This window comes from Sinocyclocheilus anshuiensis, unplaced genomic scaffold (assembly GCF_001515605.1).
Source record: "Sinocyclocheilus anshuiensis isolate Anshui unplaced genomic scaffold, SAMN03320099.WGS_v1.1 scaffold1371, whole genome shotgun sequence".
In the NCBI taxonomy this organism is placed as follows: Eukaryota; Metazoa; Chordata; class Actinopteri; order Cypriniformes; family Cyprinidae; genus Sinocyclocheilus; species Sinocyclocheilus anshuiensis.
Genome location: NW_015539833.1, coordinates 661,364 through 679,658, shown reverse-complemented (window position 1 = coordinate 679,658; position 18,295 = coordinate 661,364). Strand labels below are relative to the sequence as shown.

Sequence of the window (18,295 nt, the reverse complement as noted above, 5' to 3'; positions counted from 1 at the left end):
TCTCCTCCTGTGCTGCAAACTGTTCATTGGACACACAAATATACAATATTTACTACACAAACACAAACATGTCGACTATAAGAAGAAAATAATCTGTGTAATATGTTTAAATATTTAGGGATGCACAATATGTAATCTGTTATTGGCCAATATTAGAGATTTATTCGGAAACTGTAATATTGGATATATAGTAATGATATCGGCACATCTTGCAATAGTGAGCTGATATATATATATTGGCCAATAACCAATATGGCACAGATATTTTGTGCCAACATTACAGATTTTTATTTGATATATATCTAATGATATATATATATATATATATATATATATATCTCCAATCAACAGATAAATAAAAATCTGTAATGTTGGCACAAAATATCTGTGCCATATTGGTTATTGGCCAATATATATATATCAGCTCAATATTGCAAGATGTGCCGATATCATTACTATATATCCAATATTACAGTTTCCGAATAAATCTCTAATATTGGCCAATAACAGATTACATATTGTGCATCCCTAAATATTTAAACATATTACACAGATTATTTTCTTCTTATAGTCGACATGTTTGTGTTTGTGTAGTAAATATTGTATATTTGTGTGTCCAATGAACAGTTTGCAGCACAGGAGGAGAAGAGACAAAAGAACGAGCGTGTCCATCAACACCAGAAACATGAGACTCAGATGAGAGATCTGCAGACGCAGTGCGACGCCAACGTCAGAGAACTACAGCAGCTGCAGGTACACACTTCAGCAAACCGTACAGCATTTCTGCAAGTGCGTTATTTTTATAAATTGGTTTCTTCATCCTAAAAACAAAAGTAATAGTGTCTCGTGTGTGTTTCAGAATGAGAAGTGCCATCTGTTGATCGAGCATGAGACTCAGAAGCTGAAGGAGCTGGATGAGGAGCACAGCGCAGAGCTCAAGGACTGGAGAGACAAACTCAGACCCCGCAAGAAGGTACTTAATGTTATTAACAGTAGTACTGAACCTCAGGCATAGTTCTGAAGTTATGAATGGTTGAGTCACTATAAATGTTGCACATGAAACCTGCAATGGAAATTTATATACACTACCATTCAAAAGAGGCTGGTAAGATTTGTAAAGGTTTTTATTTCTTATCTATTTGTTTAAGTACAGCAAAAACTGTAATATTGTGAAATATTATTACAGTTTAAATGACTGTTCTCTATTTGAATATATTTTAAAATGTAATTTATTCCTACGAGGACAAAGCTGAATTTTCAGCCTCATTATTCCCAAGTGTCGCATGATCCTTCAGAAATCATTCTAATAAAATCATTCGTTGCGATTTTGCTGCTTAAGAAACATTTTCCTATTATTATCATTGTTGATAACTGTTGTGCTGCATAATATGTTTGTGGAAACCATGATAATTTTTTTCAGGATTCTTTGAAAGTAAAAAGAAACAGCATATTTCATAACATTATATGCCTTATATCAGTCTTTTAATGTGACTTTTGATCAATTGAATGCATCCTTGAATAAACTATTAATTTCTTTTAAAAAAATAACTTTTTATTAATATTTTCTAGGTTATTTTCAATCTTCATTAAACCAATATATTGTGATATCATTAAGCAATTAAACTGCTGTTCTTTCTGATAATTCAGAGAAATTACACGGTATCTTGTGCTCTTTGTGTACATTGAATGAGACTTTTAAAGGTGCACTTCTTTTTCATTTATTAAAAATGGCATGTTTAGATCACACGACAAGCCAAATCTGCTGTGTTTCAAAGTCTGCTGATCTTGCTAAACACCGTTACAAGACTTCTTTGCACTGAATGAATCTATAATGGCTGACTATGAAACGCTTTTGTGTAATGCTTCATCCACACCACCAGGTGTCAGTATAAGTCCAGTAAATCATTACTGAGTGCACCTTTAATATTCCACGTTTCAATCATGTTAAAAAGGTTGCATTGGTTAATGTACTAAGAACGTGAAACATCTGTGTGCAGGCCCTTGAGGAAGAGTTCGCCCGTAAGCTACAGGAACAGGAAATGTTCTTCAAAATGAGCGGGGAGTCTGCATGCCTTAACCCCTCCACCCAGAGCCGGATCTCGAAGTTCTACCCCGTCCCGAGCGTCCAGTCCACCGGGTTTTAACGCACACATTCACGCTAAAAGCACAGACATGCTAAACTGCATTGTGACTGAACTTCTGCTGCCTTGTTCCCTCTGATCGCTGATGTCAGTCAGAAGGAAGGAGGGACTTCATAGTTCCAGTAAACTCCAGAGAAGTTTTTTTGCTTTTGTTTTTATTTTATTATTCTTTTTTAACTTTAAAGGAGGATTTTCGGTGTGGTTTCCCTAAACCAGGGGTGCCCAAACTCGGTCCTGGAGGGCCGGTGTCCTGCAGAGTTTAGCTCCAACCCTAATCAAACACACCTGAAGCAGCAAATCAAGGTCTTACTAGGCATACTTGAGGTTTAGGCAAGCTGGAGCTAAACTCTTCGAAGCTGAACAGTCATTCCATGTATGTATTAGGTATAATCCTAAAATACCACAGTAAACCACATCGTTAAGACACTGAGACCACTGATTCGAGAGGGAATAAAGGTAAAAATCAATAAAAATAAAAAAAATAAATTTAGTGGCATACAGAATCACATTATCTTTCATAAACTATTGCTGAAATGTTTAGGGCAGGGGTGCCCAAACTCGGTCCTGGAGGGCCGGTGTCCTGCAGAGTTTAGCTCCAACCCTAATCAAACACACCTGAAGCAGCAAATCAAGGTCTTACTAGGCATACTTGAGGTTTAGGCAAGCTGGAGCTAAACTCTGCAGGACACCGGCCCTCCAGGACCGAGTTTGGGCACCCCTGCCCTAAACATTTCAGCAATAGTTTATGAAAGATAATGTGATTCTGTATGCCACTAAATTTATTTTTTTTATTTTTATTGATTTTTACCTTTATTCCCTCTCGAATCAGTGGTCTCAGTGTCTTAACGATGTGGTTTACTGTGGTATTTTAGGATTATACCTAATACATACATGGAATGACTGTTCAGCTTCAAGCTAATTTGCTTGCACTAAAGAGTCAATGCTTGATGTCAGTAGTTACGAGAACCAAGCGAATGATTTAAATCTCGAAATCAGTCTGAATCAGTTGTGTTGTTGTTGTTTTTGCCAATTCAAACAAATGTTCTTAAATTTGTTGATTTCAATTATAATGAAGTTTAAAGGCACATTATTTAGAGGTAAATAAGGACATTTCTTGGTTATTTTGTGTATGAATTACAGGATTTAAATATATTTGATTCTGTTATCTCACATCACTTTTATTGAGCTTTGTTTACCATAAAATGGATCTATAGGATTTAAAGTAGCAGCAGTTTTTAGCATAGCATCCACACTGTATGAAAATATCCTGACGTCACTGTGGTTTAAAGTGCATTTGCGCTTGCACTGCTATGCAATGTGAACATGTAGCCTAAGTAAATCATCTCAACTTTCAATTATGTCTGTGAGCTTCAAAGCAAGAGAGCTCAATCTCGTCATAATGTCCATGCTACTTATTCTCCAAAAAATACCAAATGGTTTTTTCAAATGCATGCGTTTTAGTTTCATTGAGATTCACTCAGACACCTCTACAATACATTATGGTACTTTTCGGTAAAATTGTATAGAGGATGATGTGTCCTGTGAACCGACACGGCTTTAATCAGTCAGGTATTGTATATTGTAGCACTTTTTTTTGTACTAGATTTCCTTTCATCTCAACTTTCAACATACAGTTCTAAATGTGTTTACTGCATTTACATTTGTGCCGTAATCTGTAAAAACTGAACAAAACATTTAAAATCTGTGAGAAAAGACAAATGTCAAAACATGAATTTCTTGTCATTATGATATCCTGAGAGCATTGCTCATGTTTTACAGCACATTTGACTGAACAGAGAGTGCCGTGCACCTCCTGATAAAGGAATTCCTGCAGGTAGTCGCATACTCAGTACATTCATGACGCCTGTTTGCATTTTCATAGACTTTTTTTTTTTAAAGCTTTTTCAACTGATGAGGTAAAGTTAGTAGCATAACAGTTGTATGTACTGTGTTTGTGTCAAAGATCAAATCATTGTGATTATAGGAAGCTGCTGTAATTAAAACATTTGTGGTAAATAGTTCAGTTGTCTGGGTCTCTGTATTCAAGTCTCTCTCTGTTTATGAACATTACTGTAGGTCTGTCTGTAAGTCACAGCTTTAAAATAAAAAGCAATCTTTATTCTCAATTTAAATGTCAAGCCACTTTTAAGTCTAATGAAAGCAGTTTAAAAACGCAAATGGCAAAAAGCACAATTTAAAGCACATACCCAGATTATATGTTAAATCCCATTCTGCAGTCATGCAAGAAAACCAGACTTTCATGATGAGGAAAAAATACATTTGCAAAAATGTTTTTTCTTTAAAAACTGGCATCATAAAGGTGAATTTGATCATGTAATGCTTGTTAATTCAATGTGAATATATTTAGCTTTCGGTAATAAATTGATCTAACACTGTCCAAAAAAATAAAAATAGAAAAGAATAAATATGTACATGTCATTTTTAAAGCCTTAGCAGCTTAAAGCACACCAGCTAAATGCACTCTTCTAAATGACTGCTCCTCCTCCTCCTCCTCCGAGTGACATATGAAGCCTCACCTGTGGGGAAAAAAGGTTTATGACATTCTCATGAAAAAAAAAAAAAAAATTATGATTATTCATGCATTTAGTAAACTGATAAATACCCTTCTCTCCCTTCTCTCCTTTCATTCCTGGGAAGCCTGGGGTACCTGGTGGACCTGTGAATCCTCTGTCACCTGGATATGAAACAAGGTAGATGAGATTTGTACAGTTGTGCTGTTGACATCTGTGCATATGAACATCATATGGGCATGTGATAAGTAGAACATGTACCTTTTGGTCCTACTGGTCCAGAATATCCCGGCTCCCCTTTCTGCCCTGTTATACCTGGTGGTCCAATCATACGGTGGTCTACAGAAACAGTCAATTGTAATTAAAATCATGCATAGTAAATATATACGATTTTTTTTTTTTTTTTTTTAACAAGTTCCATCTTGCCTCTGATGTAGTCTATGATTGCAGTCATGTTGGAGTAAGGAAGTTCTGGACTGATTCCTGGAGGTCCAGGGCGTCCAGGGGGTCCACTGAATCCTATTGGACCTGGTGGACCTGGTAGACCTGGTGGACCTCGTGAACCTGGAATCCCTATCACACCATCTTGACCTTGTAACAGGCCATGAGCTGTGGAAAAATGCAAACATTCAAGACTCAACAAAGAGTTCCTACATCTTTTTCTACCCATATCTTGTTTTTTCAAGGCTATTTATAAGACTGTCACATGTAGCATAACTTACACTTAATGTAATCTGAAACCTTTTTAGCGATGACTGCGTAATCCAAATTCTCATCAGAGCTTGGGTGCCCTGCAAACGTCAAGTCACATTTGTTTATACAGCGCTTGATACAATACAGGTCATTTTAAAGCAGCTTTACCATATGTGACCCTGGACCACAAAAGCAGTCTTAAGTCGCTGTGCCATTTCTTTTGCATATGAGAGACCACAAACGGCAAACAAGACCGAAGCGGAATGAAACTCTGCTGCTCCAAAGTACTTTTTCTCAGCTATAGGTTTCAGACAACACTCTTCATTATTTTCTAATGCTTAAAGATGAAAAATAAACTAAATGCTTTAATTGTAAATTGGTCATGTAGATGAGAGGCCCTAATGACCTTTGTGACCTAAGCTGTCAAATCATTTAATATTTCGAAGAATAATCGCAGAAACCATTTGAAAGGATATATATATATTGAAGCAGTGGTGAAGCACCTCTTCAAATTGATAGTGACAGCCCAGTTGTGTTATTTTTGTCTCTTCACTTGGCTTTTGAAGCAACGGCGTGCTGCTGGTTAGAATGTGCTCTGATTGTCGTCCTGTGTTGTTCAGGCAGCGCCCCCTCATGTGTTAAAGCTCCCAGCGCAACTCCATTCATGATATATCAGGACAGAGATGAGCAGGAGAACGGAGGGTGAGACACGAGGCCTTCGTTCATCCAGTAATGTGAATGGTTTCTGTAAGTGACCTCTGACCGTGTTCTCTCCATCTGTCCTTCAGTTCTGGCCAGTACCGAAGCAAACCACCACAGAGCCGAGCGCTGATGGAAGTCCCAGTGTCCAAAGCCAATGTAAGCACTGTTCGCAGCTGTAGAGTCATAGAGGCCAGTAATCAAGCAAGTCTGTTGACGTTGTGTGTCTTTATTAGGACACTCCAGTCAGCGCAGAGTCCATCACGGATGAGAGTACCCTGTGGGCAGCACGTAACGTCTCTGTAGGCCCGTGTCCCAACCACACCTGTGACTTCTCCCTGTCTGCTCATCTGGTGTCCACACCGCTCCACCCTCATGCACCGCACTCATGGGACATGGAGGAGCTGCAAGGTATTCATCCTCATTTACCTGCTGCTCTTGAGTGAGCTGTGTTGATCTGGGTGTGATTTGTGACTGTCTTCTCTCAGAGGAAAGCGCAGGGGTCAGGGGCATCAGCGGAGCAGAGGAAAACCCGTACATACGACAGCCCACCAAACTCAGGTATCAGCACAACATCATTACTCAAGCATTTCTTCTGCTTATTTCATGCATATCATCCATAGTGTATCCACCTTATTTTGCAACTAGGAAGTAAGCTATTTCCTTGTGAGTCTTATGATTCTTTAGCCTGCACTGCAAGTAGGGCTGCACTGAACAAGTACGATACCGATACTTTCTTTTTATTTTTTATTTTTTATTTTTTTTGTACTGGGCAACGATTAATCGCATCCAAAATAAAAGATTTTGTTTACATAATATATGTGACCCTGGAGCACAAAAGCAGTCTTAAGTCGCTGGGGTATATTTGTAGCAATAGCCAAAAAACACATTGTATGGATCAAAATTATTGATTTTTCTTTTGTGCCAAAAATCATTAGGATATTAAGTAAAGATCATGTTCCATGAAGATATGTTGTAAATTTCCTACTGTAAATATATTAAAACTACATTTTTGATTAGTAATATGCTAAGAATTCATTTGGACAAATTTAAAGGCGATTTTCTCAATATTTAGATTTTTTTGCACCCTCAGATTCCAGATTTTCAAATAGTTGTATCTCGGCCAAATATTGTCCTATCCTAACAAACCATACATCAATGGAAAGCTTATTTATTCAGCTTTCAGATGATGTATAAATCTTAATTTCGAAAATTTAATTTACCCTTATGACTGTTTTTGTGGTCCAGGGTCACATATTAAACAGGAAAATAACAGAATCAATCATGTAAACGTCATTAAATATGAGACAAATTCAAATAATGCTTTTAAAGCAGCTCTAAAAAGACAATAATAGTGTCATTATTCAGCTCAAGTCCCTGTTGATTCAGTTCAGTTCAATAACGATGTACAGTTCATTAATTACAAAACAAGTTTCATTCAGCGATAAGCAGCTTTACAGGTAACAACAGTGCTGTTATCCAGGGACGTCAGTTCAATATTGATTCAGTTCAGTTCAATAACAGTGCTGATGTTGCAAAATTCATCAGTTACTAAATTAATTTGATTCATCTGTAAAGCAGCTCTTCAGAAGACAATAGTGTCATTCAGCTCAAATGAGTTAAAGTTTTGATCTCATCTAATAAACATGCCACCAATGAACTACTGAAGAGAGACTTAAGATCAAATGTGTTTAAGAAAACCCTCTTCTTACTTTTGATATACTCCTGAGGCTCTGCATGGATTTGTGGTTGGTTTTCATTAACAGCGTAAGACAATAGTCCTCCAGAGCCTCCTGGTGGTCCTTGAGGTCCTGGGGGACCGGCAGGTCCTGGCAGACCTGTGAAACCAGCATCTAAAACAACACAGATCATCCTTTTAATACAAGCTGTTCCTATTAAATTAATTTTGATAACATTTCAGCTGTTGTCTCCAGATATTGAGATTTGTAGTTGACAGATGTTTTTTTTTTTAAATGGTCAATTCTTGCTATTAGCAAACTTTAAATAATCAAAAGCTTAATTTTGAACTGATTCATATAGACTAGTGTTTCTTGAGCACAAATCAGCATATTAGAATGATTTCTGAAGGATCATGTGACACTGAAGACTGGAGTAATGATGCTGAAAATTCTGCTTTGCATCACAAGAATAAATTACATTTTAAAATATATTCAAATAGAAAACAGTTATTTTAAATGATATTAAACTTCACAATATTACTCTTTTAACTGTATTTTTTTATCAAATAAACGCAGTCTTGTTGAGCATAAAAGACTTCTTTCAAAAACCTTAAAAACTCTTATCGACTTGTGAACAGTAGTATATGTTACAGGACTTTTATCTAAGCCATATGACCCAGGTCCTACCATTCAACAGTCTCAGCACTCGTCCAGCAACTTCCTGAGTGTTAAAGCCATATCCACCTGGCACACCTGGGGGTCCTGGGGGCCCTGGAGGACCAATCAGGTACTGCCTCACCTCATCTCCTATAAATAACCAAAGAAATTGTGGATGCACCAAAATCTTTCATAAACCACATTAGTTGAAAGTTAAACACATTTCACACTCACTTTGAAGGTATTCAATGACACGGTTAGCTAGCAAATCTTCAGAGCCTGATCCGGTAGGTCCTGGTGGTCCAGGTGGGCCTGGAGGTCCAGTCAGGTATTCTCTGATGGGTTCACCTACAGAAGACATTAAATATTACAGTCATGGAGCTTATTTACCCATTTATCTCGATAACTAGTTAAAGGTGTCTTTTCTAGTGGCACCAAATGGAACCTAAACTTCTAAAGATGCTTTTCTTCTCAACATTTGTTGCCCCAATGCTAGCATGTCGTGGTCAGCTGCTATGCAGTTCTTAAAGGGATAGTGCATGAAAAAGAATATTAATTCTGTTGTCATTTACTCAGCCTCATGTCTTTCCAAATCTTTCCAAAAAAGCTATTTTGCTATGAGAACTGAAACTGTTTGCTCATCAACATCCTTGAAAATATCTTCTATAATGTTTCACAAAAGAAAGAAAGACATACATTTTTGGAATGACATGAGGGTGAGTAAATGATAACAGAATATTCATTTTTGGATGAACTATCCCTTTAAGTTGTTCCAGTTTTTAAGGGAGTTGCTTGGGTGCATAAAAGTTCTTCATGTTCTCTTAAACGTACTTCTAAGGTAGTCTGAAATCTGTTGAACAACATCTGGTGAACCGCCACCCGATGAACCGGGTGCTCCAGGAGGCCCTGGGGGTCCAGGTGGACCTGGTGATCCCGGAGCACTTCTGGATCCTCCACCTTATAAAACAATCACATAAAACACTCTGTTTCACTACAGAAATGGTTTATGGCTCGTGTCATTGCAGATATTGGATCAATAGACCCGTTTGCCTACCGTAGGAGTATCCCGGAATGCCAGGGGCCCCTGGGACTCCAGCATCACCTTTGTTTAAATAATAAAAAAGGTGTAATTAAAATGTTGGTACACAGATGTAGAAACACTAACTCCATTTATAATTGCAAGTGTTTTACTGTAACTGGAGGATGTTTTTTTTTTACATGGGCATATGTGAAAACTATGTAAAACACAAATATAGTTTGCTCCAAAGTACCTTTTGGACCTTCTGGCCCTATGGGACCCATTGGTCCTTGAGGTCCCTGTGGTCCTGGTGGACCCTCAGGACCTTGTTCTCCACGTGGTCCTGGTGTCCCTGGCTGTCTTGGAATACCTGGATTCAGGGAAATATAATCTGAACTTTTCAGCCGACTATTGTAGAATAACGAAACATTTTTTTATTTTTATTTTTATTATACAAATCTGAATCACTAACCGATTCCAGGTTCTCCAGGTAATCCAGGCTGGCCTTGAGCAGAGAAAGATCCAAGAGAAGTTTATATGTAATCCAAAAATGTCAGAATGATTATATGCTGTATGTGTGATTGAACGGGACGGTCTTACCAGGGAAGCCTTGAGGACCAATATCACCTGAACAGAAGACATTAAACATTAGAATTCACAGGGTCCACAGGATCCAGGATCTCAAGAAAAAATATATATACTGTATATGTAATGTGTATTGGATCTACCTTGTGATCCCTTTGGTCCAATAGGTCCAGGAGGCCCAGGTGGTCCAGCAAAGAAGGTTTCTGATTGATCGCAAAAACCACAGTCAGATCACTTTTATACCATAATTTAAGATCAATGTCTCAAATGCTAATACTTACAGTAAATTAAAGCATACCTGAAGTGGGTACAAAGCTTCCTGGTTTACCTTTTTCACCAGGAGGACCAGGTTGACCAATACCTGTGGAAAAACGAAATAAAAATTGAATATCGTAGCAATACAGAAATGCCATCTGGAGAAAATTAAGTCAGACTAATCTAAATTCAGGAACTATGTACCTGGTTGTCCATCATTCCCAGGTGGTCCTGGCGGACCAGGTGGGCCAGGAGGACCAGGTTCAGAAGGAGCTTTCTCTGTTCAATTGAGATGAAGAGTGAATTAATGATATAAAAGCATTTATTATGTACATTTTAAAAGTGAACACACTCACTCCCTGCACTCTCAGAGACTCCAGGCTTCCCATCTTCTCCTTTGTCTCCTTTATCTCCCTTTGAACCTGTAGAGATTCAAATGTCAGGGAACTAAAATGTTCTGATTTCAGTCTTTCTGTTTTATAGAAAAAGAAATCTCACCAGGTGGACCAGGAAGACCAGCAGGACCAATAGGACCTATGGTTAAAAAAAATTTAATCAATGTTAGCACGGGCATACTGCTGTTTAACTGATTTTTTTCATTTCATATTAAATCCATGATGAACTTCATGACACCTGATAGTCCAGATGGTCCAGCAGGACCCGGAGCTCCATGAGGTCCAGGAGGTCCAGGTACACGCACAGTGTTAGTATTAGCGCCTACAAGGAGTGATAAGATGATGAATGATGTCACCATCAAATGAGCCAGATTAATAATATTATCATTATTACTACTAACTAATTATCATTTGTGTTCCCTCACCTGCAGAAATGACTCTTCCGGGCTCACCAGGCTCACCTAAAGAGACAACATCATGTATGTGGTAAGACAGCGTTTATTTCTGTATATACATCATACCACTTCTACCTAATACAAACTTCAGTCATAATGCTATGTTATTAGGTAGAATTTAATGAATAAATAAATAAATAATACCTTTAGCTCCTGGCTGGCCCGGAGTACCTGGCAAACCTATCGTTGGGAAATAAGTGGTTAAAATAAAATAAAATAACATTTGTCCGGTGAAGGTTAACTTGCAAGTGTCTGCAGTTTCACCAAAAAAAATAAAATAAAAAAATAACTGCAAAATATGTTTTGTTTAATATATGCAGCTGAGAACAAGTAAAATCTAATCTGGTGGTCCTTGGAGTCCTGGTGCACCTGTGCAGAAAAACACTTTCTTTACACGGTTTGCATTATTAACAATTATGTTTAAAAAGCATGAAAAGAGCAAATGATCTTAGTGTGATTCATGGTGTGAACTTTCTTTTCATTTATACCTGGTATTCCTGCATCTCCAGGAGGCCCTGAGGGTCCCCGAGCTCCAGGCAACCCAATCGGACCTTGATCCCCTTTAATTTAAATGAAAGAGAAATTTAAAGAATGCATGCTTGAAAAGAAAGACAGACTAATATTTTCCCAACACTTAGTCTTAAAATTACCTCGAATTCCTTTAACACCATCTGGCCCAGGAGCACCTGTAAAAAATGAAATATGATATGATATATGATATGATACAGCACATACAGCTCTTTTCAATCCAAAAGTTTGGGGTCAGTAAGACTTGTTTAATGTTCTTGAATGGTCTCTTATGTTTACCAAGGCTGCATTTATTTGATCAAAAATATAGTAAAAACGGTAATATTGTGAAATATTTTTATAATTTAAAATAACTGTTTACTATTTTAATATATTATAAATTGTAATTTATTCCTGTGATGCAAAGCTGAATTTTCAGCATCATTACTCCAATCTTCAGAGTCACATGATCCTTCAGAAAGCACTCTAATAGCTGATTTGCTGCTCTTATTATAAATGTTGTATAAAAGTGTTACAGGCTTTCTTTTACTCAAGTTTCTCTTTCTGTGATGAAACCTACCTGCTGATCCTTTAAGACCTTTCTCACCAGGAGGCCCTGCTGGTCCGACCTGACCTGGCTCACCTGTCAAAAAATATTATATGCGAAGGTGAAAAAAAAAGCCACAGTGATTTATGTATATATATATATAGTTGTAAGAAAGATAACTCACCAGTGGCACCACGTGGACCTCTCTCTCCTTGATCGCCTAATTTAGTAAAAAGAAAAAAAAGTAATTATAATCATCAGCATAAAAACTTTAGAAGTACATGAAAAACAGCATTACTGCAATACCCGATATGTGACCCTGGAGCACAAAACCAGTCTTAAGTCGCTGGGGTATATTTGTTGCAATAGCCAAAAATACATTGTATGGGTCAAAATTATTGACTTTTCTTTTATGCCAAAAATCATTAGGATATTAAGTAAAGATCATGTTCCATTAAAATATTTTGTAAATTTCCTACTGTAAATATATCAAAACTTAATTTTTGATTAGTAATATGCATTGCTAAGAACTTGACACTTATGACTGGTTTTGTGGTCCAGGGTCACATATATCTATGGTTTCTACTGACCTTTGACCCCAGGTGGCCCAGCAGGTCCTTTATCACCTAAAATATTAAAAAATGATGAAAACAAATAGTTCACATTAAATTCTTGAATGGGAAAATGTTAAGAAAATATATATTTACCTTTGGGTCCAGGATCACCAGAGTCTCCACGGAAGCCTTGTGGTCCAGGAGCTCCTGGAAGACCTGGTACGCCTCGTGCACCTGCATCGCCTGCAGCGACAAAACACATTTTTCTCCAGAGATTTAGGTCCATCTTTACTAGCAGCTTCAGAATAAATATATCTGTAAGTATCTATTTGCTAGCAGAATAATTTCTATATACTGTACTGATATTTCTCTGCTTGTTTCTCTCTTTGTCTGGGCGCAGATGGTCTTACCTTTGGGTCCCACAGGGCCTGGTGGTCCTGCTAGCCCAGGTGCACCAACATCGCCAGAAGAACCTGGGGAGCAAACGCAGAGCAATTAACAAGTCATTTTTTCATCTTGTTGTCAAGGGCTTGTGTATAAATGTTTATATTATAACAGTAGAAATAATTATGACAATGGTATCACCTTTCTCTCCTTTCTCTCCAATTCCTGGGGGTCCTGGTTCTCCTCTGTGACCCGCTGGCCCCTCTCGACCCCTCGGCCCAGGTAAACCGTCATTTCCTGATTCACCTGTGAATAATACACACAAGCAGGTGTTGTAGGTCTGAATCATCTTTGTCACATTTGAGCATCTTCAACTGTAATACAAACAATTGTGACCCTGGAGCACAAAACCAGTTTTAAGTAGTATATTTGTAGCAATAGTCAAAAAAATATTAAGTAAAGATCATGTTCCATGAAGATATTTTGTAAATTTCCTACCGTAAATATATCAAAACTTAATTTTGGATTAGTAATATGCATTGCTAAGAACTTAATTTGGACAACTTTAAAGGCGATTTTCTCAATATTTTGATTTTTTTGCACCCTCAGATTCCAGATTTTCAAATAGTTGTATCTCGGCCAAATATTGTCCTATCCTAACAAACCATACAACCATACATCAGATTATGTATAAATCTCAATTTCAAAAAATTGACCCTTATGACTGGTTTTGTGGTCCAGGGTTACAGTTGACTGGTAGAAGTTAGTCCTCGTTCAGTGTCTCTGCATCATACCTGCACTTCCTTTGGGTCCTCGAGGACCTTCCTGTCCAGGGTGACCAATGAGACCAGGAGGACCTGAAAAGATGCCATTCATTAACTCAGTTTATTAATTTAGGCTTTTCTTAGTACATTTCAAATCAGTATTTCTTTATTCATATATTTAGGTATGTGTCAGTAGGTACAGTATAGAGTCAGTGCAAAGGATTGAAATGTTTGTGATATAAAAAAAGTACCTGGAATTCCAGGAAACCCTGCATCACCTGTAAAATTATTTGTAATATTATTAAAACATTTTCATAATATTTCATAATATATCTGATATATTTGTGATATTGTTGTCATACATTTGTGATATTATGTGACATTATTGTGATATAACTTATACATTTGTGACATTGCTGTGATATTGTGATATTTGTTATGTGTGATACTATTGTGATGTGGCATTATTGTGATATATTTGTAAATAATTTCTGATATTATGATACTGTTGTGATAATGTGCCATTACTGTGATACATTTCTGATATATTTTTTATATTATGTGACACAATATTGTGATATGTTTGTGTTATAATTAATAATTGTGATATTTGTTATGTGTGATACTATTGTGATGTGGCATTATTGTGATATATTTGTAAATAATTTCTGATATTATGATACTGTTGTGATAATGTGTATATTTTTTATATTGTGACACAATATTGTGATATGTTTGTGTTATAATTAATACATTTGTGATATTGCTGTGATACTGTAATATATTTGTGATATTATGTGATGCAGTTGTGCTGTGACATTATTGTGATATACTTGTGATATAATTGTGATACATTTGTGATATTATGTGACACTGTTGTGATGTGTGGCATTGTGATATAATTGTAAAACATTTGTGATATTATGATGTATTTGTGATATAATTGTGATACATTTGTAATTTTGTGATACATTTGTGATATAACTAATACGTTTGTGATATTGCTGTGATATTGTCATATATTTGTGATATTATGTTATGTTGTGATGTGATATTCTGATATAATTGTAAAACATTTGTGATATTATGATGTATTTGTGATATAATTGTGATACATTTGTAAATTTGTGATACATTTGTGATATCATACGTTTGTGATATTGCTGTGATATTGTCATATATTTGTGATATTATGTTATGTTGTGATGTGATATTGTGATATATTTGTAATACATTTGTGATATTATGATACTGTTGTGATAATGTGTTACATTATTGTTATATATTTGTGATATAATTGTAATACATGTGATATATGTGTAATATTATGTGACACTGTTGTGATAATGTGTGACACATCTGTGATTTTATGATTTATTTGTGATATAATTGTGATCCATTTGTGATATTGTAATATATTTGTGATATTATGTGACACTATTCTCATAATGTGTGACACTGTGATGTTTGTGATGTAATTGTAATGAATCTGTGATATTATGATTTATTTGTGATATAATTGTGATCCATTTGTGATATTGTAATATTTTTGTGATATTATATGACACTATTCTCATAATGTGTGACACTGTGATGTTTGTGATGTAATTGTAATGAATCTGTGATATTATGATATATTTGTGATACATTTGTGATATTGTAATATTTTTGTGATATTATGTGATACTGTTGCAATATTATGCATGTCTATTTGTGAATCTCACATATTTGTGAATCTGACAGTTCGGTGTTATATTTTTATGAATACCTTTCACTCCAGGAGGTCCTTGGTCTCCTAGAATGACATTTGAAACGTATGAATAAGTAAAAATGCATATTCACTCCGTATTTCTCCAGATTTATCTACTGAATGTATTTATCTGTAAGTGTTACCTTTAGGCCCAGGTTCTCCTCTCTCACCCTTAAGTGAAGTTGCCAGTGAAGCTATAATGAAATCATAAAAATGCATAAATGTTTAGGTAACTGACTGGATAAATCATATGTTTAGCATGAATAAATGGTAAACACCTCTAATGGTGTCCGACTGAAGTTCAGATCTGAGGATCTGTTGGATGGCCCTCTGCAGAACCACAGGGTCTTGTGCAGCAGATGCTGAACCCAGGTTTATAGTGTTATCGGCACGGACGTTATTTGTGATATAATTGTGATCCATTTGTGATATTGTAATATTTTTGTGATATTATATGACACTATTCTCATAATGTGTGACACTGTGATGTTTGTGATGTAATTGTAATGAATCTGTGATATTATGATTTATTTGTGATATAATTGTGATCCATTTGTGATATTGTAATATTTTTGTGATATTATATGACACTATTCTCATAATGTGTGACACTGTGATGTTTGTGATGTAATTGTAATGAATCTGTGATATTATGATTTATTTGTGATATAATTGTGATCCATTTGTGATATTGTAATATTTTTGTGATATTATATGACACTATTCTCATAATGTGTGACACTGTGATGTTTGTGATGTAATTGTAATGAATCTGTGATATTATGATTTATTTGTGATATAATTGTGATCCATTTGTGATATTGTAATATTTTTGTGATATTATATGACACTATTCTCATAATGTGTGACACTGTGATGTTTGTGATGTAATTGTAATGAATCTGTGATATTATGATTTATTTGTGATATAATTGTGATCCATTTGTGATATTGTAATATTTTTGTGATATTATATGACACTATTCTCATAATGTGTGACACTGTGATGTTTGTGATGTAATTGTAATGAATCTGTGATATTATGATTTATTTGTGATATAATTGTGATCCATTTGTGATATTGTAATATTTTTGTGATATTATATGACACTATTCTCATAATGTGTGACACTGTGATGTTTGTGATGTAATTGTAATGAATCTGTGATATTATGATTTATTTGTGATATAATTGTGATCCATTTGTGATATTGTAATATTTTTGTGATATTATATGACACTATTCTCATAATGTGTGACACTGTGATGTTTGTGATGTAATTGTAATGAATCTGTGATATTATGATATATTTGTGATACATTTGTGATATTGTAATATTTTTGTGATATTATGTGATACTGTTGCAATATTATGCATGTTTGTTTATGAATCTCACATAATTTTGAATCTGACAGCTCGGTGTGATATTTTTATGAATACCTTTCACTCCAGGAGGTCCTTGGTCTCCTAGAATGACATTTGAAACGTATGAATAAGTAAAAATGCATATTCACTCCGTATTTCTCCAGATTTATCTACTGAATGTATTTATCTGTAAGTGTTACCTTTAGGCCCAGGTTCTCCTCTCTCACCCTTAAGTGAAGTTGCCAGTGAAGCTATAATGAAATCATAAAAATGCATAAATGTTTAGGTAACTGACTGGATAAATCATATGTTTAGCATGAATAAATGGTAAACACCTCTAATGGTGTCCGACTGAAGTTCAGATCTGAGGATCTGTTGGATGGCCCTCTGCAGAACCACAGGGTCTTGTGCAGCAGATGCTGAACCCAGGTTTATAGTGTTATCGGCACGGACGCCAGGGATGCGCTCAGTGTATGAAGACTCCAGTGGATCAATGATGTTGACAGCTGAGGAGGCGGAAAAACGACTGGTTCGAGCAGAGACTGTGCTTTCTCCGCCATCAATAGCGTCCACACGAGCCTTCAGCTTCCGGACCTCCTCACCTAGACAGAGAAATGTTCATTATGAAGGAAACTGTCAAAGTACAAGGTATACCAATTAGTCTCAAATAACATTTTGAGACATAATGTACCCAGTGTGATGAGACCACAGAGGAGTCCCAGCAGAAGGAGAAGACCTAAGATCAGTGCCAGAAGCCACTTCCACCACGAGCAGCAGGAACAGAATCCTAGTCCTGCGTCATCAGACTCATCTTTACGGATCGCTGTTGTGACATTAGAATATGCGACTATGAACAAAACCAGATTCAACAGGCCATCATTGCTGAATGAGTTGATGTTTATGAAAGTTTTTCTATAACCTGCATAGGTTGACTTGTCTTTTGTTGAGGCTCTGGAAGCTGAAAACACATAAATTATGGTTTTATTGGATGTAATTTAAGGGAGGATTTTACTATTAACTAAATAATATACAGTAAGTGACTTTATCTGAGTGCACCAGTCATTGTGGATTCTGTAGTGCTGGAGATCATCTTTTTCTCCCTCTTGAGCGAATCTTCAGAATCTGTTATATAAAAAAACTTTGTCACAAATACATTTCTACTAAAATATTATGTTAATTAAAAAGTAATATGTAAAATAATCATGTCATACACTGATCATAATGTACTTATTTTTTATTTATTTTAACTATTTTTGTTCAAAAGCTTGGGGTAGGTAAGATTTTGTGTGTGTGTGTGTGTGTGTGTGTGTGTGTG

The 18,295-nt window shown here is 36.0% G+C and overlaps 2 protein-coding genes across 2 annotated transcripts in view; one reads left to right on the top strand and one right to left on the bottom strand.

The window, feature by feature from the left end:
- LOC107684308 (serine/threonine-protein kinase 10-like) overlaps positions 1 to 2,413 on the top strand; it is a 25,656-nt gene extending 23,243 nt beyond the window's left edge. Inside the window, exons 14-16 of the mRNA XM_016480541.1 lie at positions 628 to 753; positions 860 to 973; positions 1,998 to 2,413. Coding sequence (XP_016336027.1) covers positions 628 to 753; positions 860 to 973; positions 1,998 to 2,144 — 387 coding nt within the window. The 3' untranslated portion in view covers positions 2,145 to 2,413. The remainder of the gene's footprint in view (positions 1 to 627; positions 754 to 859; positions 974 to 1,997) is intronic.
- Positions 2,414 to 2,876: 463 nt separating this feature from the next.
- The window catches only part of col17a1a (collagen, type XVII, alpha 1a), a 23,027-nt gene continuing 7,608 nt past the window's right edge, over positions 2,877 to 18,295 (bottom strand). Inside the window, exons 15-52 of the mRNA XM_016480502.1 lie at positions 18,037 to 18,102; positions 17,900 to 17,938; positions 17,672 to 17,803; positions 17,316 to 17,582; positions 17,181 to 17,231; positions 17,056 to 17,082; positions 14,116 to 14,142; positions 13,895 to 13,957; positions 13,302 to 13,406; positions 13,127 to 13,189; positions 12,870 to 12,959; positions 12,753 to 12,788; positions 12,347 to 12,382; positions 12,196 to 12,258; positions 11,759 to 11,794; positions 11,597 to 11,668; positions 11,451 to 11,477; positions 11,253 to 11,288; positions 11,079 to 11,114; positions 10,892 to 10,975; positions 10,757 to 10,792; positions 10,615 to 10,680; positions 10,463 to 10,537; positions 10,302 to 10,364; positions 10,147 to 10,206; positions 10,019 to 10,045; positions 9,891 to 9,923; positions 9,672 to 9,788; positions 9,455 to 9,502; positions 9,232 to 9,357; positions 8,635 to 8,748; positions 8,431 to 8,550; positions 7,777 to 7,917; positions 5,395 to 5,463; positions 5,099 to 5,281; positions 4,934 to 5,011; positions 4,765 to 4,836; positions 2,877 to 4,678 (exon numbers count right to left, since the gene is read on the bottom strand). Of these exons, the coding sequence (XP_016335988.1) occupies positions 4,614 to 4,678; positions 4,765 to 4,836; positions 4,934 to 5,011; positions 5,099 to 5,281; positions 5,395 to 5,463; positions 7,777 to 7,917; positions 8,431 to 8,550; positions 8,635 to 8,748; positions 9,232 to 9,357; positions 9,455 to 9,502; positions 9,672 to 9,788; positions 9,891 to 9,923; positions 10,019 to 10,045; positions 10,147 to 10,206; positions 10,302 to 10,364; positions 10,463 to 10,537; positions 10,615 to 10,680; positions 10,757 to 10,792; positions 10,892 to 10,975; positions 11,079 to 11,114; positions 11,253 to 11,288; positions 11,451 to 11,477; positions 11,597 to 11,668; positions 11,759 to 11,794; positions 12,196 to 12,258; positions 12,347 to 12,382; positions 12,753 to 12,788; positions 12,870 to 12,959; positions 13,127 to 13,189; positions 13,302 to 13,406; positions 13,895 to 13,957; positions 14,116 to 14,142; positions 17,056 to 17,082; positions 17,181 to 17,231; positions 17,316 to 17,582; positions 17,672 to 17,803; positions 17,900 to 17,938; positions 18,037 to 18,102 (2,849 nt within the window). The 3' untranslated portion in view covers positions 2,877 to 4,613. The remainder of the gene's footprint in view (positions 4,679 to 4,764; positions 4,837 to 4,933; positions 5,012 to 5,098; positions 5,282 to 5,394; positions 5,464 to 7,776; positions 7,918 to 8,430; positions 8,551 to 8,634; positions 8,749 to 9,231; positions 9,358 to 9,454; positions 9,503 to 9,671; positions 9,789 to 9,890; positions 9,924 to 10,018; positions 10,046 to 10,146; positions 10,207 to 10,301; positions 10,365 to 10,462; positions 10,538 to 10,614; positions 10,681 to 10,756; positions 10,793 to 10,891; positions 10,976 to 11,078; positions 11,115 to 11,252; positions 11,289 to 11,450; positions 11,478 to 11,596; positions 11,669 to 11,758; positions 11,795 to 12,195; positions 12,259 to 12,346; positions 12,383 to 12,752; positions 12,789 to 12,869; positions 12,960 to 13,126; positions 13,190 to 13,301; positions 13,407 to 13,894; positions 13,958 to 14,115; positions 14,143 to 17,055; positions 17,083 to 17,180; positions 17,232 to 17,315; positions 17,583 to 17,671; positions 17,804 to 17,899; positions 17,939 to 18,036; positions 18,103 to 18,295) is intronic.